The 25,382-nt window shown below is 37.1% G+C and overlaps 1 protein-coding gene across 7 annotated transcripts in view; it reads right to left on the reverse strand.

Moving 5' to 3' along the window:
- Window positions 1–25,382, reverse strand: part of wge (BAH domain and coiled-coil containing protein winged eye) — a 137,047-nt gene that overhangs the window by 46,260 nt on the left and 65,405 nt on the right. For all 7 annotated transcript variants that reach the window (XM_090180377.1, XM_090180378.1, XM_090180380.1 and 4 more), the window contains exons 4-7: window positions 11,761–11,892; window positions 6,910–7,077; window positions 4,165–4,566; window positions 427–936 (exon numbers count right to left, since the gene is read on the reverse strand). In XM_090180377.1, the coding sequence (XP_090036503.1) occupies window positions 427–936; window positions 4,165–4,566; window positions 6,910–7,077; window positions 11,761–11,892 (1,212 nt within the window). The remainder of the gene's footprint in view (window positions 1–426; window positions 937–4,164; window positions 4,567–6,909; window positions 7,078–11,760; window positions 11,893–25,382) is intronic.

Here is a 25,382-nt window from a genome sequence, read left to right on the forward strand (position 1 = left end):
ATTATATCGCAATTTGTCACAGACCTAGAGTTAAATAACCTTCAAAACATTTTCAAGATCGAAGTGTAATAAATTTTTGTATCAGTTGTTTAATTTCCCAAAAATATTAAAATTATATGGTTCTACTAAGCTGTAGTCAACTAATAAAAAAGACTTAACCACTAACCTATTAGCTTAATAACTGTAATTAATAAACCAAGACTAAGCCACTATATTTAATTAACTAATAGGCATTTTACTGTTATTTACTAGCAAACGAGATTAATTAATTAGCTAATAAGCTGAAACACAAATATAATTAAACCATAGGCATAACCTTTGCATCTAAGTAACCTATAGGCTCAATCACTGTAATTAATTAACTCACAGATTCAATTACAGTCATTGATAATAAAATATTTGATAAAACGACAGAACAGTGATTACCATTTTTCGAAGAGTCCAAGAGGTCTTCGCCGTCATTGGACCTTTTGGATTTGTCAACCCCCGGAGACACGGCAGTCAGTTGGACATCGGGCGAGATGAGTTCCACTTTGGGCGCCAGCAAGGGAGACGCCGTCTCGATGACCAGGGGCACGGACAGGTCCTTCCTCGGCGGCGAGGCGTCCACGTCGACCTCTTGGTCTTCGGAGGACTCTTCGACCTTGACGATTTCTTCTTGAGGAGTCGTCGCGCAGCCGCAGCACTTCGAAGTGTCCTTACAGGTCGGAGGAATGGCCGACAGCTTCTTGGCCCTGCTGGTTGTCTTGTGATTATGAACGTTAGGCGAAACTGTGGCCCGCGAATGAGAATTGGAAATGATGGTGGGTTGTGACGAAGGGGAATTGAGAGGATATGACCACGTCGATTCGTCGACGACTGGTTTCCGGTCCTTCACTGCGTCGACGTCCGGTTTGCCGTTCAGTGATTTCGACTCTTCCGGTTTGTGTTTATAGACTGCGATATACGAGGAATAACATTGTAATTTTAGCTAAGCAGTATCAGTCTCACACCAGCCGTTAAAGACCAGCGTGACTGGTGCGACATAAACACCGTAAATCAGATTAAAAGCATTTCCGCCAAGATATTATCCCACCAACTGTATGGGTCACAACGCCAACAGGCAGAAAGCGGCAGATTCCAAATGCTTCACAGCTATCGATTTTACATATCCCCCGATTAATTCCATTTATTTAATTTTAAATTTTTGATGTACTCTCCGTATAATTGAATTAACAATTCGGAGAACTTTTCGGCTAACAGAATCTGGGCAGACGAATCGTTTACTTGCGAACAATGATTAAGATCAAGAATCCATACCTCTACTTGGAATGCTTATCGCGGAAGATTTTGGTCTCGATGTGGCTGACGGTTTTTTGACGTCACTATGTTAACTTAACAAACAACAACGTGAGAGGGGATTTTTTCTCTCGTAGACGGGGCCAAGCCGTCAGAGTGATCTTACCGGTAATGGGCCAATTGCGCAGTTTCCATTTCCGCAAATGCAATTTCGCGGTTTTCCATTTGCGCAGTTTTCCATTAGCGCGTTTTTCATTTGCGCTTTTTCCGTAAGCGCAGTTTTCCACTTGCGCAGATATTTTCCATTTGCGCGGTTTATCATTTGCGCGGTTTTTCATTTGCGTGGTGGTTTTCCACTTGCGCAGATTTTCCATTTGCGCAGGTTTTTCTATTCCGCGGCTTCTCACGACCTGAATATTCTATATTAAGCAATTTTCCTTGAAATAAGATTTTTTCAGGTAGTTTATTTTTAACGTAACCTTGTTTACCATCCAACTGTGCTGCTGGTGTATTTTTAATTACCGGTCGCGCTGTCCATACCAATAATTTAAAGTTGTTTGAAGTTGACATATCGGTTGTTGAATTATTTTGTTGGGAATAAATCTTCGGTCGACAAGCGAATCGTAGCTTCTCAGCCTTTAGGCTGTAAGAAAATCTAGTATCTGTAACACTGAGGACAGTATATTGGCTGCTATTCAAATTTAGTGCCTTCCACCAAAAAAGCACCTTTTTAATTGCACTGCATGTTTCCTAGGGGTCAGAAAGCATATTTTTTAACGGTTAGGTCAGCCGGGCGCGCCGCAGGCGCGTAGGCACCGTTTTCATATAGGAGGTGTTCTACGACAGAGGCAATTCTAACGAAATATCTTGGTATTGACCTCTCACATAGGACGTAACTGTCCTATGACAGAGGCCATTCCTACGAAATACAGGACGCTTACTGTCCTATATTGGAGGCCATTTCAACGAAATAGTTTTTATATAGAAGTAGTTATATGAAGGCTAGCGCGCGAAGCGCGCAACGGTTAGGTGAGCCGGGCGCGCCGCAGGCGCGTAGGCACCGTTTTCATATAGGTGTTCTACTACAGAGGACGTATATTGTCCTACGACAGAAGCCATTTTAAAAGTGGTGCTAAGGTATTAGCAGCATTTTTATCTGAAATTGAAACATTTTTTAATTCCTGTTTATTTTAGATTTTAAACATCGTTTTTATTTTTTATCATTTTTTATTGTGCCGCCTAGAATTGTTTAAGAGGTATGGCCATCATTAAAATCGTCCTTAAAGCTGGAACTGTCAGCAAACAGTTCCTACACTATGATCTTAGCCTAAAGGCCGAGAAGCTTCGACTCGCTGTTGGACTATATATATTTTCCCAAGAGACTAATTCAACGAATGCTATTTTAACTAAGAAAAACCTAATTTTTTTTGGTATTTACAGCCCAACCGGACATTAAATAAACACTAGCAGCGCAGCTGGATGGTAAACAAGGTAATGTTAAAATTTACCTGCCAGAAATAACCCTTTTTCTAGGAAAAATGATTAATAGTGAATATTTAAGTCATAAAAATCCCCGCAAATGGGAAAACCGTTCAAATAACAAATATGCGCAACAGGAAAATCGCGCAAACGGGAAACCGCGCAAACGGGGAAACCGCGCAAACGAGAAAACCGCGCAAGCGGGAAACTGCGCAATCGGGAAAAAACGCGCAAATGGTAAATTGCGCAAATGACAAACTGCGCAAATGGGGAGCTGCGCAAATAGCAATTCCGCAAATGGGAAACGCGCAATTGGGAACGTGCGCAAACGAAAACTGCGGAAGTGGGAAGTGCGCAAATGGAAACTGCCCAAATGAAAACTGCGGAAGTGGGAAGTGCGCAAATGGAAACTGCGCAAATGAAAACTGCGCAAGTGGACCCAAACCGATCTTACCATACGCGATACGCCAGGATAAGCTTTCCAAGTAGAGGAATGGATTCCTGTTAAGGTACAATTGGAAATCAGATTGCTAGGTAAGGGGAATTTATAAGAATCACCTAATTTGACGAACTGATTACCTTCAGCATAAAGACCTGAACAATCTGATCAATTGGCCGTTCGAAGCACTACGAGGGGTCTGACATTTGCTAATTTCGCGTACGGGATTTTGAATCTGAAAGTGATTTCAGAAATGAGAACCTGCTTTTGAGATTTCAGAGTACGAAATTCGCTTTGATTTCTGGTTTTTAACGCTGATTTCGAGATTTTCGACAAGATTTTTGCCAGATTTTCTAGTTGATATTAGGGTTACAACACAGTTCGTTCAAAATTTCCGGAATTAAATTCCCTGACATTTCGAGCTTTTCCCTGACCAAATTGCCAGATTTCCCTAAACCAATTTTGTAGAATAAATGAATGTTTTGAGGTAAAATCTTGAAAAATATTGAATATGTATTTTTAATACATCTTTCAAAAATTTATTTGCTTGATTGTTTTGGGGTCATTTTAGAATTCCCTTACATTTTTGAACCATTTTAAAAGTCCCTGACTATTCCCTGACCATTTGGAAAAATTCTAAAATTCCCGACTCTTTGGAAACATTTTCAAATTCCCTGACCTTTCCAGGTTTTATAGGTAGTGTACGAACCCTGACGTACTCCACAACCAATAAAAATTAGGAACCATTGCTAATGAGGAACATTTGCTAGGTTTAGTCACCTCTCCTAAATAGCGGCGACTGATTTCAAGTTGAAGAGAGGGTCTTTACCGTTTTTCCAGGTTGTGTACGAACCCTGTGTAACCAAAATCATTTTCCTCTACAGTGTACGAGATTTTTACTAAGCCCACGCATCTCGTAAATTCGTAAGAGATGTATCTGATTCTAACAAAATGGAAAAAAGGATTACCCTTAACAGCGGCCACTTTGGGTTGTTCCTTGGTTTTGCCATCCTTCTTGTTAAATACTTCGTTGTTGTTGATGGCCCTGGTCGTGGAGTAGCCGCTCTTGTCCGCCAGGCTGGTGATCGAATCGGCGTGTTCCTTCTTGAGAATGGCGCTTTCGAGAGGAGAAGCGAGACGCGTGGTCGCGAGTTCCGGCTCACCTTGAGGGGGGAAATCGTAGGCCGCTTTGAGGGCGCCGACGGCGGCGGACTGCGAATGCTGCAGGTAAGACAGCGCGTGCCTCTCCAGCGTGCTCGGAAGATGCAGGAAATGGGACGACGGCGACGTCGGAGAATGCTGAGGTAAAGAATGGTTGGCCGCTAATGGAGAACTGCCCAGCCTTAAGGTTGGGGACAAATACGGGACATCTGTTGCGAAAATAGAAAACACAAATTATTCGGTTGTAGGGCGTTGCGATGAATAACCGGGTACATGAAGACGTTTGGAATTGTTTGGTCCGAGTTTCGCGTCTTTTTGTTTGCTCGAAGACCTATCGGTACGAGCTAATAGTTCTTTCTATAAATGTTTTACGCTTACCGAACTTGTTAAAAGTAGAAGTATAACATGTTGCTCTTACGTCACAAGACTTAGCTTTGGTAGAATTAACTTAGCACGCGCGATTGCACGAGAGTTAGAAAATAGGAAGCTCCTCGTGATGCGAGCGCGCGCTCGTACTGTTGGAGAAGGTGAATACAGTGACGTAAGAGCTACTTTAAAACAAGAAGGCCATGTTACTTTATAGAAAGATCTATTGTAAGTTTTTAAATTTCTCCAAATTTGTTTAGGGTTTAGCTTTTTTATCCCTTTTCATAATGGACTAATCTTTTTATTCGCTAATTTTATCATCCTTTGCATTGCAGTCCATAGGTGGTTCCTTTCAATGTTACATTTCGAATTATTTAGACAATTAAACTCAAATTATCCGGTACAGGAAGCCGCTTCGAATTGTTTAGACAATTCTAATTAAGAATCTCAATGAAGCGTGAAAACGTTTACGCGACGACAAAATACGAGTGATGAGACATGGTTCGACAATATCATTTACGATTCTGAGATTTTAAAGTGAACCCAAGCACCCAACGACGACACACGTGTGTTTTGAATAGTTTAAACGGTAATATATGCGATTAATAAATTTGGAGTGCAACCGAGTACCTGATGAGAAAATGTTTATGTTTAGACAATACTATTTACGCTTATTATTTTCGTGAGCACGAGTACCCAACCGCGAAATGCGAGTGTATCAACCTGTTTAAACGGTAATATTTGCGATTAATAAATTTGGAGTGCAACCTAGTACCTGATGAGAAAATGTTTATGTTTAGACAATACTATTTACGATTATTATTTTCGTGAGCACGAGTACCCAACCGCGAAATGCGAGTGTGTCAACCTGTTTAAACGGTAATATTTGCGATTAATAAATTTGGAGTGCAACCGAGTACCTGATGTGAAAATGTTTATGTTTAGACAATACTATTTACGCTTATTATTTTCGTGAGCACGAGTACCCAACCGCGAAATGCGAGTGTGTCAACCTGTTTAAACGGTAATATTTGCGATTAATAAATTTGGAGTGCAACCGAGTACCTGATGTGAAAATGTTTATGTTTAGACAATACTATTTACGATTATTATTTTCGTGAGCACGAGTACCCAACCGCGAAATGCGAGTGTATCAACCTGTTTAAACGGTAATATTTGCGATTAATAAATTTGGAGTGCAACCTAGTACCTGATGAGAAAATGTTTATGTTTAGACAATACTATTTACGATTATTATTTTCGTGAGCACGAGTACCCAACCGCGAAATGCGAGTGTGTCAACCTGTTTAAACGGTAATATTTACGATTAATAAATTTGGAGTGCAACCGAGTACCTGATGAGAAAATGTTTATGTTTAGACAATACTATTTACGATTATTATTTTCGTGAGCACGAGTACCCAACCGCGAAATGCGAGTGTGTCAACCTGTTTAAACGGTAATATTTGCGATTAATAAATTTGGAGTGCAACCGAGTACCTGATGACAAAATGCATATGTTTAGACAATACTATTTATGATTATTATTTTCGTGAGCACGAGTACCCAACCGCGAAATGCGAGTGTATCAACCTGTTTAAACGGTAATATTTGCGATTAATAAATTTGGAGTGCAACCGAGTACCTGATGAGAAAATGTTTATGTTTAGACAATACTATTTACGATTATTATTTTCGTGAGCACGAGTACCCAACCGCGAAATGCGAGTGTGTCAACCTGTTTAAACGGTAATATTTGCGATTAATAAATTTGGAGTGCAACCGAGTACCTGATGTGAAAATGTTTATGTTTAGACAATACTATTTACGCTTATTATTTTCGTGAGCACGAGTACCCAACCGCGAAATGCGAGTGTGTCAACCTGTTTAAACGGTAATATTTGCGATTAATAAATTTGGAGTGCAACCGAGTACCTGATGACAAAATGCATATGTTTAGACAATACTATTTATGATTATTTTTTTCGGTAAACCGAGTACCCAACGGCGAAAGGCGAGTGTTTCGATCATTTTAACGGTAATATTTGGATAGTGTGTTATGACGTAGTAGTAGTGAGTAACCCTCAGCCAATGAAATGGGAAACTTTGTAACCGTTGCTACGTTCAGTGGCTTGTATAGACACAGTTCATCAAATAATAATTAGTATAATAATCGGATGGCTTACCTTTGTGTGGGTCGAAGATGTTTGTAAAGGAGGCGGAGTTGGTGGGAGTAATTCTAGAAGGTAATTGTAAATTATGGCTGGAGTAATGGCTGGAATCCGCTGCGGATGGCACGAGCGAAGAGGAGAACATCGGGTAGTAATTGCCGCTCAGACCACACCTCGAGTACGCTGCAACAGAAAATTATCGTCATTAGAGAGGGGAGGGCTTATTTAAATTCAATGAGAGCGGGAAATTATATCAGGGTGTCCAGGGAAAAGCTTTGAAAATTTTATAGGAAAAATAGGAATTTTAGGGGCGAATTATTGGAAAATATAGGAAACTAAATAGGCGAATTTTAGGAAAATATAGGATATTAAATATGCTAAATCTAAAATAGGCGAATTATAGGAAAATATAGAAAACTAAATAGGCGAATTTTAGGAAAATATAGGATATTAAATAGGCTAAATCTAAAATAGGCGAATTATAGGAAAATATAGGAAACTAAATAGGCGAATTTTAGGAAAATATAGGAAACTGAATAGGCGAATTTTAGGAAAATATAGGATATTAAATATGCTAAATCTAAAATAGGCGAATTATAGGAAAATATAGGAAACTAAATAGGCTAAATCTAAAATAGGCGTATTATAGGAAAATATAGGATATTAAATATGCTAAATCTAAAATAGGCGAATTATAGGAAAATATAGGAAACTAAATAGGCGAATTTTAGGAAAATATAGGATATTAAATATGCTAAATCTAAAATAGGCGAATTTTAGGAAAATATAGGAAACTAAATAGGCTAATTTTAGGAAAATATAGGAAATTAAATAGGCTAAATCTAAAATAGGCGAATTATAGGAAAATATAGGAAACTAAATAGGCTAAATCTAAAATAGGCGTATTATAGGAAAATATAGGAAACTAAATAGGCGAATTTTAGGAAAATATAGGATATTAAATATGCTAAATCTAAAATAGGCGAATTATAGGGAAATATAGGAAACTAAATAGGCGAATTTTAGGAAAATATAGGATATTAAATATGCTAAATCTAAAATAGGCGAATTTTAGGAAAATATAGGAAACTAAATAGGCAAATTTTAGGAAAATATAGGAAATTAAATAGGCTAAATCTAAAATAGGCGAATTATAGGAAAATATAGGAAACTAAATAGGCGAATTTTAGGAAAATATAGGAAATTAAATAGGCTAAATCTAAAATAGGCGAATTATAGGAAACTAAATAGGCTAAGAAAAATATGGGAAAATAATAAGGTAATAGTTGCGTATCGGTATACTTCGACTCGAATCACCTAGAATATTGATAATGTTTTGTACACTGCTTTCTTGTATTATTGGATCACTTAGCGGATTTACAAAGCTCGTACATTTCAAGATTTTGTTCGAAAATGGCAGTATTTACACTAGATGATGACACGTACAAAAAAGTTCTTTCGTTTTCAAAAGCCCGTGAAATTATAGGAAATATAGGAAAATAGGTTAGAATAAACGAAATTATAGGAAGGCATTAAAAATATAGGAACATAGGTTAGAATAAAGGAAATTATAGGAAGGCATTAAAAATATAGGAAAATAGGTTAGAATAAAGGAAATTATAGGAAGGCATTAAAAATATAGGAAAATATGGGAAATATAGGAAGTCTGGTCACCCTGTTATATTTGTACACACTAGGAATGTATTATATTCCCGATTAAAAAGGCGTGGTTTATTGCGTAGATTCCGCTCGCGACATGATATGTTGATATCGGTCCCGATTCCGTAATATTAATCAGGAATCCACACCTCTACTTCGCGTGATGTGGCTGACTTTTTTTTTGACATAGCTAGGTTTACTTAACAAACAACAACGTGAGAGGGGAGCGCGCGCAGAGGGGATTTTATCTCTCGTAGGCGGGGCTAAAGCCGTCAGAGTGATCTTACCATACGCGATACGCCAGGATAAGCATTCCTGTATTAATAAGCTAGGGCATGAATCTATGAATATTCGGTAATGATGTTATTTAGGCGCAAGATAGTTCTCGAGAGCAGAATAACTGCGAAATGAAATTTCACGGACGGTTCACATTATTTTGTTAAAAGAAAGATTTATAATTTTATAAATCAGGTAGGTAATACACAAGGCACCCCTTAGGCCGAAATAATGTAGCAACTTTTTAATTACGGTTCTAGAATAAAAATACATAATGAAGGAATGTAACTCCGATCTTTTGAAAACCATTCTAACCAGTGCTTAAACATACAAACTATCTCTGAAAAGCTAAGCTCAGCTTTATTGTTAAAATAGCTATTCTAATAAAAATATTAAATAAAATCATGAATCTATTTAAATAAATAGATTGATGATAAATACTGCTAAAAGAAAACATAACGCGCCATTTTAGGACTGCTTATAAATAACAGCTTAGTTCTATTTCGACTACGTCACTATAAGCTGGCTTCGCCCATCGCGTCGGCGGAGGTGACCTAGGGTATTCCAGTTGAATATTCATGGGTTAATTAGATTCAATGGAGAAGGGAAACCGAAAAAACCCCTTTAACCAGTTGGAATCGAACCCGGCTACTGTTGTTGCGATGTTAGAGTGCTAACCACTCCGCCACCCCACCTTTTCAACCTGGTTTGAAATTTGAGTTCGCAATAGTTTTTTTAAACCACTAAACACCGTCAGAATATGTACAACTAGATTATATTCGTGAAAAAAATAATAAATTATCCAAAAACTTCCGTGCCGTGAGACCGAATGGAGATTTCCTATTTCCATTTTCTGGTAAATCTGATTTCCCGTGTCAGAGGGTCAGCCATTGAAATTAAAGCTATGTCTTACATTGGACGTGGTTTAAGTCCAGCTCGATTATCCAGGTGGAACACGGTGGCAATGAAGTCTTAGACATTCCTAGTGCATACACATATAAATTCCTAATTATGATATTATTTCAAAAGGGCTCGTAGTTGGTCAAGCGAACAAAATCTGCTAGTAAACTCACGGATGCCGTAACTAAAGCTTTGATTTCGAGGGGCAGGTCACTTCCTTGATTAACGACGCACCCCTCAAAAGATTAAATCCGATTTAATTGTGATTATTTTGATTAAATTCAATTTAATCACGATTAAGTTGATTAAATCACGTTTAATCATGATTAGAATGTTTAAATCTGATTTAATCATTATTAAATGATTAAATCTGATTAAAATGATTAAATCTGTTTAAACTGATTAAATCCTGATTAAAAAAATTATATCGTGATTAGTATGATTAAATCGTACTTTAGTTTTGATTTTAATGATAAATTCTCTATTCGACCGATTACATTGATTAAATCGTGATTAAAATTATTAAATCTAATTAAAATGATTAAATGTAATTAAAAAGATTAGATCATGATTAGAATGATTAAATCTCGTTTAAATGATTAAATCCTGATTAAAAAGATTAGATCATGATAAGAATGATTAAATATCGTTTAAATCGTGATTAGATTTTCTCCTTCGGCGTTGAGTTTGCAAGTTCACTCCCCACTGGTTTAAGGGGTTTTCCCTCGAGCAGATCGGTTTCCCTTCCATAAAAAGTGGTAGAGGTTAACGGTAATAGTTAGTGTAGGGAGCTGTTGGCTCACGTGGCTTGATGAACTTGCTACCACCCTCGTACGCATTGTAACCCAGCCACCTGAATTAATGGCTTTAAAAGTCGTTTGATGACTTGGGCCTAAGGTGGTGCCTTAGGTATTAGCATAGCTGATTATGAAGCAATTCTGTAGCGTACATTTTGTAAAAACTTAAATAAAAGATTTGTTTAGATAGGCGTCTCAAAAATCTTTTCTACGCAAGAGACGACTTCGAAGAAAACAATTTCGTTAAATTAAAGTGTAGTACGTTTTAGCACCAACAAAACCGATAATTTCTAATTATATTTTTGAAATTTAATAACAAGCTTAATATTACCAATTGGATAAGATAAAAGTGTAGTATCTTTCGTATCAGCTGTTTAAAATACTCCATCGAACCATTATATCATATTCTATTAAATCTAAGCACTCCCGAGTCAAGCTACTGAATTAAATAACTGTTCACTTGCAATTATAAATAATAAGTGTATGCAAGAAGGACTTCGTGCTAACTGATAATTGGTCGGCGCAACTAGCCCGCGACTACGAGGCGAGTGGTGTCTTATCCTTTTGTCTAAAAAACCTCAAGGGGCGTGGTTTTTCTTCGGTAGAACACGGGGTAAACAGCGTCTTGCTTTACATTCCCAGTTAACATGAATCAAGAATTTAAGATAATTATTTGCTTATGCTTAACTACACAACTAAAAATATCACGAATGTAATAATAATAATTATCAGCTAGGCACCCCTTTAGGCCCAAGTCATCTTGCGACTTATAATGCCTTTAAACAGGTGGCCGGGTTACAATGCGTAGGAGGGTGGTGGCAAGCCCTTCATGCCACGCGAGCCAACAACTCCCTGCATTTAGGAGCAACAAACGCAAGGAGAACGCAGCTAGCCTTTACGCTGAACGTTTTACGGAAAGGGGGAAGACAATTTCCGAATATTCCCCTTCCGACGGCAGCAGGCGCTAAAGGATCTAACCAATGAAAATCCACGACTTTTGACGGGTTGCGTTCTCCTTGTGTGGGGCGCCTTGTTTGTTGCACTAACTATTTCCGTGAATATACACTCATGAATATAGATCTGGACATAGCCAAGGACAACAAGGCGCCGATGATGCCAATCACAGAAGGGCATTTAGAGCGTCATGACAATCCATGTACGTTCTATATTCATGGGTGCGTATGAATAGATGACGCGTAATTCATTCACGCTCGGTGTCGGTCTGAAGACTTACTGTCAGGCGGCGGGGTGGGTGGCCAGAAGGGGCGCATGCTGACCAGTCCGCCGTGGGCACTCCTGTACGGCGACGTCGGCGGAGGCGGAATCGACCCCGAGAAGAGGCTGTTCAGAAATGGCAGCCCTGCACCTTTGAAAGACAAAAATGACGTACTTAATCTCTGTCGCTTAAATTTGTTCATTAAATTCAGTTAATTTCGCAATATTTTTGCCACCCGGATTCGTGTGGTATCTGGCGCTAGTGACGTGAAGGGAGTACGAACTAACTATATTTGATGGTGGATCAACCGATTTACGCGTATCTGCGACCAAGCAGGGTTGCCACAGTTTATTTACATTTAAATTCCCTGCTTTTTCCAGGTTTTCCCTGACTTATTTTGTGGCAAAATTTTGTATTTATTGACCCTAAATTTTAGTAAGGGTTTCCTATTTGCAACCAAAATAAAATCCCTGACATTTCCCTGATTTTTAGACTAATTCTTAAAATTCCCTGACTTATCCAGGTACCGTGGCAACCCTGCGAGGTGATTGGCGCAGTGTTCCTAAAAAGCACCTTTTTGGAGAGGAGTCCAGGCCAGTGGCAAATAGTGGAAAATTGGTCAAAAGTGGCTAATAAAGAAAAATTGCATTTCAAAGTTTAAAAAAGTAATTGGAATTAAATTTTTAAGAATATTATTGTAAAAATATCTTAGTTTACACTGAACTTACAATGTTAGAATTAATTATTCCATAAAATTCTATTTGGTGTTTGTAAGTGTGGTTTGAGTGAATTATGTTGGGGTTTTGGTATTTCTACTATCCGTGCGCTACAAGTTGAATTAAATCGCGATTTTAATCAAATGATTTTTTTAAATCGTTGCTTTAAATCTGTTCCTATCAAAGATTGTTTAAAAGGTATTAAATTTCAATAAATGAGAGATTTACTATTGAATTATTATATTTTAGACCAATTTTGTCATTATATTACACTATTACCTATCACACCGATAATACTCTTCTACCACGATCCCTTCCCCACCTCATTTTTGGTTTTTTGAAAATAATGGACTCTCCCAACCGGGAAAGTTTTAGTTTTACTTCTCCTTGGAATAAATATTTTGTGACATGATAAAACTGTCTACGATTGAATATTATTTATACAAAAATAATAATTATATCAATAAGCTTATATGTTGCTTTTAAAAAGTGACAAAAACCTAAAAATTAATTAAAAAAAACGATTAAAAAATCAAATATGTATACGATATATTATCAATTTGCGAAAGCGTGGGGTGGGATTTGAACCGGGGCCCCCTGCTTGTCAGGCGAGACCGACACATATTACGCTTCAAAGATATTTAGAAAAAGTTGGCAAGCCAAAATATACCTCTCCTCGGAAATATTTCTAATTTTCAGTGAAGCGTAACACGTATCGATGGTTCTGTGGTAGTAAGCTCGCCTGTCGTGCAGGAGGGCTCGGGCTCGAATCCCGCGCGATACTAACGCAATGTCAAAAAAATTATACTACACCCAATGACAAAAAGAGGGCGCTTTTGGAAAAAGTTTTTCCTTAATTCCAAGAAACTGCGAACGCAGTGATTACACTTTGCACCGAAATTGCGAACGCGTTCGCAGGCCTGACAGACAGACCCACCCACAGATAGATTGTAAAACTCCTCCTAGGGGACATAGACCCCTCGGAGAGCTAAAATCAGCTTTGGCAAAAGTCCGTTATCCTATATGCTTTTATAAACGTATTAACGTCAATTTACTCTATAATATTTTAATATTTATAAATTAAATTGAAATTATTTAATTATTTTAATTTAAAATAAGGTCGTGGCCAGGAATCGAACCCGGGACATATTTACAACAGATGGATTGTTTACCGCTAAGCCATTGCCTTTCAAGCCGCTACGTTTAAAATAAAAAATATCACAGGAATACTCTTCCGAGGAGAGCTTGCCAACTTGTTTTAAATAAAGGTTAGTACTTATCGTTTTCGGTTTCATTATGAGATTACTGGCCAATTCGCGGGACGACACAACCCGCGTACGCACTATGGTCATATTTGAATTTCGTAACAATTGCTGCAGGCGCCATCTGTCTCATTCGCGTTTCGCTACACAAGTTTATAGTCCTCCACCTCCAGCGACTCGTGGTGGGGTCTATTAATCCCGAAAGTAATTTATCAAATTAATTTACTTTTAGGACACAAAAAAAATATATTCTATATAAATATTTATTTTAAATAAATTGCGTAATTATATTTAGTTAAATTAATTATCTAATGATTTGTATCTCCTAGATGGCGCTTTCGTACAAAAACGATAAAGCGGTGGAAGCGAGGTGGAGGCGGATCGGAATTTTCGGCGGCGGCCAAAAGCGCCCGACATCCAACCTGAATAATCTGCACTAATCGATTCAAAATATCGCATTGACTTTGAAAATATCGCCGTGAGTTGGAAAATATCGCCGTGAGTTGGAAAATATCGCCGTGAGTTGGAAAATATCGCAGTCAGTCGGAAAATATCGCAGTCAGTCGGAAAATATCGCAGTCAGTCGGAAAATATCGCAGTCAGTCGGAAAATATCGCAGTCAGTCGGAAAATATCGCCGTGAGTCGGAAAATATCGCCGTGAGTCGGAAAATATCGCAGTCAGTCGGAAAATATCGCAGTGACTTGGAAAATATCGCAGTGAGTTGGAAAATATCGCAGTGAGTTGGAAAATATCGCAGTGAGTTGGAAAATATCGGCGTGAGTTGGAAAATATCGGCGTGAGTTGGAAAATATCGCAGTCAGTCTGAAAATATCGCATTGAGTTGGAAAATATCGCCGTGAGTTGGAAAATATCGCAGTCAGTCTGAAAATATCGCATTGAGTTGGAAAATATCGCCGTGAGTTGGAAAATATCGCAGTCAGTCTGAAAATATCGCATTGAGTTGGAAAATATCGCCGTGAGTTGGAAAATATCGCAGTCAGTCGGAAAATATCGCATTGAGTTGGAAAATATCGCATTGAGTTGGAAAATATCGCATTGAGTTGGAAAATATCGCATTGACTTGGAAAATATCGCCGTGAGTTAGAAAATATCGCAGTCAGTCGGAAAATATCGCAGTCAGTCGGAAAATATCGCAGTGAGTTGGAAAATATCGCAGTGACTTGGAAAATATCGCAGTGAGTCGGAAAATATCGCATTGACTTGGAATATATCGCATTGACTTGGAATATATCGCATTGACTTGGAATATATCGCATTGACTTGGAATATATCGCATTGACTTGGAATATATCGCATTGAGTTGGAATATATCGCATTGACTTGGAATATATCGCATTGACTTGGAATATATCGCATTGACTTGGAATATATCGCATTGACTTGGAATATATCGCATTGACTTGGAATATATCGCATTGACTTGGAATATATAGCATTGACTTGGAATATATAGCATTGACTTTGAAAATACCGCACACCATTTGCAAATATCGCACACAAATTGAATATAGCAAAACCGTTGGAATATATATCAAATAATTGGGAAACTTTGGAAACAATTGCTTGATAGTCTAATTAAATAATTAATAACATAAATAAATATAAAACGATCCTAAACTGGGCGAATGCAAAGAGATGCGACGGAGTCTAGCCGGACTGTCTGCGTCGCGGGGGGGAGTTTCCATCGAGTCAGCGTGTCTTATCGGCGCGACCCACAAAGCGACATCCCTCCCAGACGACCGCCAAGACCCGCCGGAGCCGGCTGATGGGGTCCAAAAAGGGAACGACACCAATTGACTCTCTCTGGCGTGACTCGTCCCGTTATCCTACGTGATCCTTGTGCCACTTTTTACTGGAGTAAGACCTTCACTTTTGGAGAGCTGCAAAAGCCGGGTTGACCCGGAAATGCTTCGGATATTTTATATGATCACTGTTACCACATATTGTCTATTTTGAAGTCCCTGACTTTTCTAAGTTATCACTGACTGCCTAATATAATTTTTGTTGACTAATTAACAGGATAAATATCTTCCAGGTGAGTCCAGGTTAACTCGTAGAAAGAGTTTGGATACATAACGGCTGGAAAAACACCGAAGAGATAAATAATAATAACTTTAATGTTAACAGGGCCACCAGACGTCCTATAATTCCCGAAAAATCCGATATTTTCAAAAATGGCCCATAACAACCGATATTTTTAACAAAATTCTCAAAAGTCTCATAAAATCCTATAATTTTGATATTTTGCTAATTTAAAATCCCGCCAATCAGGTCCAAAATTATTCCAACTACATACGTTGCTTATATTCAAATGTTCCTAAACGTCCTTTAGATGAGTTAGACGTTTAGAATTAATGCGCGCGTAGAATTTAAATTTAGTTCAGGGTTCATACAACTAATGGCAACCCATTAACCAGATATTTTCCTGATCTTTCCAGGTTCAAGCAAGATAACGTCCATAAAAACTAAGATTTAAATAGTAGAGCTCATTTCATGACTGTCATTTAAACTAAATTGTTTTCATATTATCATATGAGAATTGTAATTAAGTCATATTATTATTATTTGTGCAAAAATACATTTTGTATAAGAAAACTTACGGATGTAAATTGGTAATCATTGCGGAAAACTTTCAGAACCCTCAAATTTCCCTCATTTTTACAAAACAATGGAAATTTCCCTGATATTTCCAGGTTTTCCAGGTGAAAACTGTCGAAGCACTAACTCCTCTAGATGTCATTGGGTATTAAATCAGTATATAGTTATAGGTAGAACAGAACCAACGACGTACTATGTTAAGGATAAATGAATATTAATTACTTATTTATTTATTGAATTAATTAATTAATTAATTAATGATATTAATCAGGGGGCGACATATCAACATTTTGAACCGGGTGCCACAACCCCTTGGTACGCCACTGTGGGTCTTAGAACTCTCGTCGATGACAGCGATTCGAGGGGTCCGTCACTTCAAGGGAATCTTAAATTTTTCGGGAATCAAAGAAGGATCTTCGGATCTGGAATCAGAACCGAATCATGGAATCGTATAAGGTATCAAATTCGAATCATTGTATCATCTCAGGAACCTGGAATCATCCCAGAATCGTGGAATCAACTCGGGAATTAAACTCTAGTGATGGAATCTTTTCCGGTGAATCATGAAGGATATGAATCCGAATCCCGCCCGCTCGATGGCACCACTGAATCTTTGCTTCTTTGTCTCAAGATTAATAAACCCTATTTCTTTGCTTTGGGAATACGTAGCGAACGCTTATGTTGGTCATTATCAGACTGATAATTTCAAATGCTGCTACTTCATTATCAGACTGATAATTTCAAATGCTGCTACATCATTATCAGTGGGATAATTTCAAATGCTGCTACATCATTATCAGTGGGATAATTTCAAATGCTGCTACATAATTATCAGACTGATAATTTCAAATGCTGCAACGTAGGTTACATTTCCTGTTCCCTTTAAATATAAACAAAGAAGAAACCTTAATCAGGATCAATTAGGAAATACTGAATTTACGTAAAATTGTGATTATTTGGAATCTTAGCAAAATCTAGAAATCAAGCAGAATCAACGGTTTTTGAAGGAATCCACGAAATCGAAGGTGAAATCCGAAAAATCAATTTGTATTACGAAAGAATCAGAATGCAATCATGGAATCAAGGCGAAATCGATGATCATGGGAATCAACTCTAAGATTCCTTGATTCCGACTCTTTTACGCTTTTTTCTCAAGTGGCGGACCCCTCGCAGCGATTAGTAAGCGCTTATATCGGATTCTTATTGAACGGTTTTTCGCGTTTCCGGTTTGACGTCACTTTCCTTATCAATGACACAGACTTTAGGAGTCATTCCATTTTAAAACAAACCCGTGTTCGATTATTTTTAATTATATAAAATCATAAATGTTAACATAATCTTCAGCCAGCTTGTGAATTAATTACAATTGAACATATTCCTTGGTTTAAATGAAACTTCTATTTAAAATTCATGAGCGATAACCAAAATAAATAATCATTGTTACAAATGAATATGTATTACAATTCACAAAATAGGTTTAATTTCTATTTCATTGTTTTAAAGTCGTAGTAGACGATTACCCAAAAAAAACAAAACGCTGGTCACGTGCTTCAAATTCCTTCCGTCGTAATGAAGTGGCCGCTAGCTTTGGATTTATTCATTTCATTGGCGCGGGGAAAATGGCACAATCCACTAAGACCACGTGGCCAAAGAATCCACGTTTTTTTACCTAAAATTTGGTTATATTTTATCAGACTTACGTCTAACAGTCAGCTTTTTTGTATGAAAACTAATCGTCTAGTTTGGGTAACTGTCACCTTATAAACGGCCGGGCGCTGCAGTCCTTCGAAACATTGCTTTGAAATTAGTCTCTAGAGATGAGCTTTGTAACTGGCGCGTCCGCGAATCTTGGATAAATAATAGTAGTGTTTGATACGGGTTCTGCCTTGTAGAAGGCTACGTGTTACGGCAGTTTCGGAAATTCTCCGTTAACTTCGCCGAAGCGGCGCTGCTGTCGCAAAAGTCATTTGCTGGTCAGGTTTTTTCCAAGTGATATATCCAGGTAGGAACTACTATTATTAATTCAAGCGCGAATGTTCGTCGAAAAACCGTCTACCTCGAATTTCCAATCGATAGTGCGAGTGCCACAGACCTTGTTCAGAATTTCCCTGTTATTTGCAACGGTCACGAAGAACATGATTGGATGATTCACTGGAATGCTTCTAGCGATTGGAATGGCAACCGTAATAATTTCCAATTTACACTATCTGGGCAAGATTATTCCAATATTGGATGTGACGAGAGATCTTATAGGGTTAAAATTACCCGTAATAACAACGATGGTCTTTCCCGTAATGTAGTACTAGTGGAACAAACACTTGATCTGATTTCCCCAAAATACAACAGCTTCGAGTTCCACAAAGACCTCACTTTGCGTTATTCGTGTGATAAAGTTACGGTACAGATCACGACGTTGCAATCGCCCGTTGTCGAGCCTACTTCAATCGCGTCGAAAAGACTGCTCAATCGCGGTAGTTTCACCGACGTCGTCATCCAGACCTCTGGCCGAGACTTCCCGTGTCACAAAGTCGTGCTGGCAGGGTTGCCAAAAAACCGGCTTTTTTTTAATTGAAAAATCCAGTATGGTTAAAACCGGCTGTAACCGGTGGTTTAAACAGTTTAAATCCATTAATAAAAAATGATCAAATTGCTTATACCAAGCCTCATTGCTCAAATTTCCCGATTTAAAAATTACGTTTTTGCGCGTGACAGTACCTAACATGGCAGCGTATTTTCACGCGCAAAATTAATTTTAAGATACCCTAATTGCTTATATGTTAGCTCTCATTACTCGCGACAAAAAGTGAAGGTTAAGTTTTGTCAATGTTTCTAATTAATTTCTCAATTTTTTTTTATAAAAAAAAAGTGGTTTTAACCATGGATTTTAATTGGCGGTTAAAACCAGCTTAAACCAGGGTGGTTTAAACCAGTCTGGCTGGCTCTTGCCAACTCTGCGTGCTGGCATCCGCGTCTGCGTACTTCGAGGAAATGTTCGAGATGGACACGAAGGAGAAGTGTAAGTCGCCGTCAGTGATCTCTTGGACTACGTCTACACTGGTCAGAGTCCACCTCATTTGGAGGCCACGAGCGAGGTCTTGCTGGAAATCGCTGACATGTGCTTAATGGCCGATTTAAAGGCGAGGTGTCTACGTCAACTGGTGAAGATGATTAGCGTGGACAATGTGGGACTTATCTTAAGAGTGACTGTCAAATACAAAGCCAAACAATTGCCAAAAGAAGTGGTCAACTTTATCGTCCAAAACTATGATCTGAAAAGAGGTTCATCTTCTCCCTGGGAAGGGTCGGAGCCAAAATTTGCGAAAGATTTAGCCAAGACTATTATGGAAGCAATGGTTGCCAGTAAGATATCGCTTTAAGATTCGTTTCGTTTACTCGCAATCTATGTAAAAAGGTTTGAATTTTTAAGTTGAATACATAAATTTGCATTAAAATATTTTATAATTTTTTTTAAGAAATGTCTTGTTGTTAATCATTGATTTTAAATCTATTTATTTATCTGTTGTTATTTTTGGCCTATACGACTAAAATATCAGGATAAATTATTTCCCCAATCTAGGCTTAATAAATAATTTATCTCCGACTCAAAATCATTTATATAAATTCTATAATTCATTAGGTCATTGTATTAGTTTTAAAGTACCCCGTAATGCAACTTCCAAAAGAAATTGAAAATTAAACGTAATTATATTAGAATTAATTTTATAGCGAAATCGGAGGAAAATGTGTCTTTTTTAATGGATGTTTAAGTTTGAATTTTGTTATTTAATGACCAAATTTGATACGTGGTTATTGACTTAAAAAATCACGCTGTTTATTAACATCAAGGAATTAATCACGTTTACAGATTAGCCCATTCACAAGCATTCAAATGGTCCACTCGGTCTTTGCGAGACAGGCCTAGGGTCACTGGCCAACGAGCGATTCAACAGGATAGGGACAGGGCACCCGTGGCGGAAGTATGACAGCCACCCCAAAAGCGTGGGGTTACCCCCTCTCGGCCACATGCAATTCTTTCCAACTAAAAATCTATTTTAGCATTGGACCGAAAGCTGCTGTTACGCCCTCTCTTAGTTGACGTCGCGAACCAAATAGGTGATAGTGTTTGGCGGCCAATAGCGAAGCAACTTTTTATGGTACGCAGTTACTTTGAACTAAATTTTATCTCCAAATTGTTTGCATTTGCGTTTACTTATAATTTTACACTATATTGGGGTTCATCAGGGTTAAAGCAAGCGACAGCTCAATGTAAAGTTGTTTTTACCTCTCCGAGGGGACTTTGTACCCTAGGAGGGGTTATACAACCACCGTGTCTGTATGTCTGTGGGTGGGTGGGTCTGTCTGTCTGTCTGTCCGGCCTGCGAACGCGTTCGCATTTTTGAGGCAAAGGGTAATCACTGCGTACGAAGTTTCTTAGAATCAGGGAAAAGGTTTTTCCAAAAGCGCCGTCTTTTTGTCATGGGGTGTAGTATAATTTTTTAATCGGCCGGGATTCGAACCCGAGCCCTCTTGAACGACAGGTGAACGTTCTATCGCAGAACCACGGATACAGTTACGCTTCACTGAAAATTAAAAACTCTCCCGAGGAGAGGTATATTTTGGCTTGCCAACTTGTTTTTTCAACAGATGTCGCTATCGTCGTAATCAAAACCAGATAAGTAGAAAATAATCCACTTTTTGATATAATAATTTTTATTTATTTGACTAAAAACTACCAGTTTCGCAACCCGTTCGGGAGCATCATCAGGTCTAAATTTTGACACAATGCGTTGAGCGTTTATATATTTTATCTTTTTACTGATTTAAGCGTTTTTTAAGATCAATGCATAGCTATATATTTTTTATTATTTTGTTAAACCTTTTTTTATTAAACTGTTACATAACTACACCAAAATATTTTTAAAAGCGATAAAAAAATTAAAACAGATGAACATATTTCTTATGCATTATAATAAAAGTATTAAAAACGCTTACAAGAATCGAAACCAGGTCTTTCGCGCTGAAAGCGGCCACGCTACCGCAAAGCCACGCCTTAACCAAAGAGGAGATCAAATGGTAATGATAGAGTTGAATCCTCACGGGTGTAATAGATTTAGGATACAAAGCATTTCCCTTATCCAATAATAGATGGCAGTTACAGTGCTGCGTTTCTGGAGCTAGAAATCGTGCTTTACCCGGCCGCCTGAGTTAATGGTACTAAAAGTCGCTAGTTGAATTGGGTACATAGGGTGCAGCCTTGCCTATTAGCCTAGCTGATTCTTATTATTATTACCAGGGTTGTTCAAAATGCATATTAAAAATACCATTTTGCATTTTGAGTTTCTATGAAACTATTTTACAATTTACATTTGGTAGGTTAGATATGTGGAAAAACATTTTAAAAATGTTTTTACTCTGGTACCATCATCGCAGCTCTTGTAGAGAAAGTTACTTCCCACACACTGGCAGCGGCTGCGAGGATGGTTTTGAAATCTCTACGTAATTATTATTAATTACTAATTAATAATAAATAATTAATTATTAATAAATACAATTATAAAAAACTAACTGTGCATTTGTAAAAACCATTTTCAAAATGCATTAAATTTGTATTTTTATTTTGAGCTGCAAAAACAATTTTACATTTGGTATTTAGAAATACCAATTTTCGAAATACTTTTTATATTTTGTAGAAAAAAAGGCAATTTGGGTGGGTTTTTTATTTGATTACCCAATTTCCATATTTGTATCAGACGATATGTAAAAGTAAAGCTGAACCAAAAGACTGGTAGAAATACCAAATTATAAGTTTCAAGTTAACAAGCCAGTTAACTTTGTAAAGATTGTTTCACATTACAATTCTGTCTAAGATATATATTTAAGTGGCCATTGCACATTGAACAAGTCGGTTTTTACATTTAAAATAAACGTGAATCGATACAATTCTTGTTCAATATTATAAACTGATGGTATTTTTCAGCAAATTTAGTAGAAATAGGGTAATTTAGGTATAAATTCTGATTTTAAGGTGGTTTAGGGACCTCGAAAAAAGTAGGGGCTTTAAGGTATTTTAGGGACCTGGTGGGAGCCCTGCAGATAAATATTATTCTAACACAAATACATGTAATAGTAATAAAGGCGTTCAACGCCTTTTACGGGGAATCGAACCCGAGACTCACGCGTGAGGAGCTAACCCGCTACCTCGAAGCCACGCCTTACACTTCCGAGATTGCAAAGGTTAATGATAGAGAGGAATATTAATGAGTGTAATAAATTTATTCACGGAGATCCTGATGGACAATTTAGTGTAGGGCGAAATAAATTAAATAGAGTGACTTACTAAAATTATTAGAAATAATTTATTTTGAAAATAGTTCAATAAAAAATTTATTTTCATTTTCCAAGTTAACATTTATTTGAAATTATGGCTAGCTTTACTCACAATTTTCAGTGTGAATTACCTTTATGTTGCATTTATGCAACAACGATAAAGAAGCTAATTTCGGACCAACTCTGACCTACGGGCGCCTTTCTAACGCATCCGTAATCCAACCCGCTTAAGTTAAATAACTCTGGATTTATATCGTTAAGTGATACGCAGGGCGCCAAACCAAAAGTTCAATTACTTAAATTATTAATTATTTGCCAAATACTAATATACAGGACACAAAAATTAATTATATAGGATACAGATTTCCATATTATAGGCCAATTTCAGGTTAAAAAACGTAATAATGCTTTAAAAACATTACGAAATTAAAATTTAATTGTATCGATAGTTTTACATCACGAATTATGAAGCTAAATAAATTAGTATTTCTAAAACATAAACTCAAACTTTTAGAACTTTATTATGCATTCAAGGATATAGGATAGTTTCCAAAACGAAGGATTTTATAGGATTACAGGATTTTTCGGATGCCTTAAACTCAATATTTCACTTTTACCAGAAGTTAATCAAATACTTCAGTTTATATTTTAGTGTATAGGAATAGAGGTTATGTTTTCCATAGAAATTTTGAAGATAAATTTAAATATTCTGTCCTTGCCTTTAAAACATTCAAGAAATTGCCTTTGACATTTAGGTCTATTTTTAACTTCCCCGACTTCTCATTGAATTTTAGGCCAATGTTTGTGAATTCCCCGACTTCATATTGAATTTTAGGTCAATTTTTATAAATTCCCCAACTTCTAATTGAATTATAGGTCAATTTTTATAAATTCCCCAACTTCTAATTGAATTTTAGACCAATTTTAATAAATTTCCCGAATTCGTATTGTATTTTCAGCCCATTTTTATAAATTTCCCGACTTCATATTGAATTTTAGGTCAATTTTTTTATAAATTTGCCGACTTCTAATTGAATTTTAGGTCAATTTTTTTATAAATTCCCCGACTTCTAATTGAATTTTAGGTAAATTTTTTTATAAATTCCCCGACTTCTAATTGAATTTTAGGTAAATTTTTTATAAATTCCCCGACTTCTAATTGAATTTTAGGTCAATTTTTATAAATTCCCAGACTTCGTATTGTATTTTCGGCCACTTTTTATAAATTTCCCGACTTCATATTGAATTTTAGGTCAATTTTTATAAATTCACCGACTTCATATTGAATTTTAGGTCAATTTTTATAAATTCACCGACTTCATATTGAATTTTACGTCAATTTTTATAAATTCCCCGACTTCTAATTGAATTTTAGGTCAATTTAGTTAAATTATTTGAATTTTAGGTATTTGTATCAACATTCCCCGACTTTTCAAGGAATTTCAGGTATACTTCATAAAATCTCCGACCTCTAAATGACTTTTAGGCATAGTTTGTTAAATTCTCTGACCTATTTGAACCTGTTTTTACATCCTTTATGAAAACTTTCGTGAAAAATATCTAATGCACTTCGGATGGTAGCAACAGTTGCCGTTCACTCTTCGCGTTTCACTATCGAAAAATCTGAGGCGAAAAGCTTCATCAAAGCGGTGGTTATCCAAACCAACCAGCGTGGCAAAAGAAAAAGATGATATCAGAAAAATCAAGAAGCCAAATTCTATTTTTAACAGGGACCCTCCGGTTTAAGAAAATGTGGAATTCTCGCCAAGAAACTGTATTACTTGGCACCAACGTGTTGCCAGCAATTATTTCTCAATTCCATCAACAATCTAAAAACAGCGAAAACCAAGTCCTAGCTAATCCCCGGAACGAGACTCCGCTAAAAACGACCGAGAGCTGGATGATCAACGTTGATTTTCACTTCTTATTGTAATACAGAATGCGGCTATAGTATTGTCCAAACATTTATTTATCTTCGTCGGGTATCCGGTTATATCCAAATCGCGTATTTTTGCCATTTTACAAGAAATTGGGGTAGAACGTATAGAGGTTGCGAAAGTCCAAGTCCTAGCTATTATCCCCGCCAAAATTCGACTAAGAAACGCTGATCCAGGTGGAAGGCTAAGCCTTGCACGGCTCGCCGCGTTACGCTACGAACGTTCCATTTTTATCCCCGCGTATCAGAGCCTGCGACGCCCGCGTAGCTTAGGCTAGTTCTCAAGACGGCGAACGTCGACGCAAAAACGTCTTCGTATTAAACTCGTTTTATTTATAATAATATTGGGTATTATTAACCCAAAAATTACGTAATAGGCAGCAAAATTTTTTTTAACCCTTTCTACGTTTAATTTAAGGCGGGTTTTAAACAGAAAATATTCCAAGACGAAGAGGAATAGAAACTTTAGCTTTGATAAGGTTAAAAATATATTTCGAGGTTCCAACAGGGTTCGTACAAAATTTCCGGAATTAAATTCCCTGACAATTCCAGGTTTTCCCTTACGAAATTGCCAAATTTTCCTAGACCTATTTTGTAGAATAAATTAATATAATCGTGAAAAATATTTTATTTCAAAAATTTATTTGCCTGATTTTTTGGGCCCGTTTTAAAATTCCCTTACTTTTTTAGCACATTTTGAAATTCCTTTTTGTATTTATCTTCACATTCCCTGACTTTTCCCTGACTTTTTGGGGTAATTTTCAAATTCCCTGACGGT

Source organism: Leiobunum rupestre, chromosome 1, assembly GCF_980474605.1.
Source record: "Leiobunum rupestre chromosome 1, qqLeiRupe1.1.hap1, whole genome shotgun sequence".
NCBI lineage: Eukaryota > Metazoa > Arthropoda > Arachnida > Opiliones > Sclerosomatidae > Leiobunum > Leiobunum rupestre.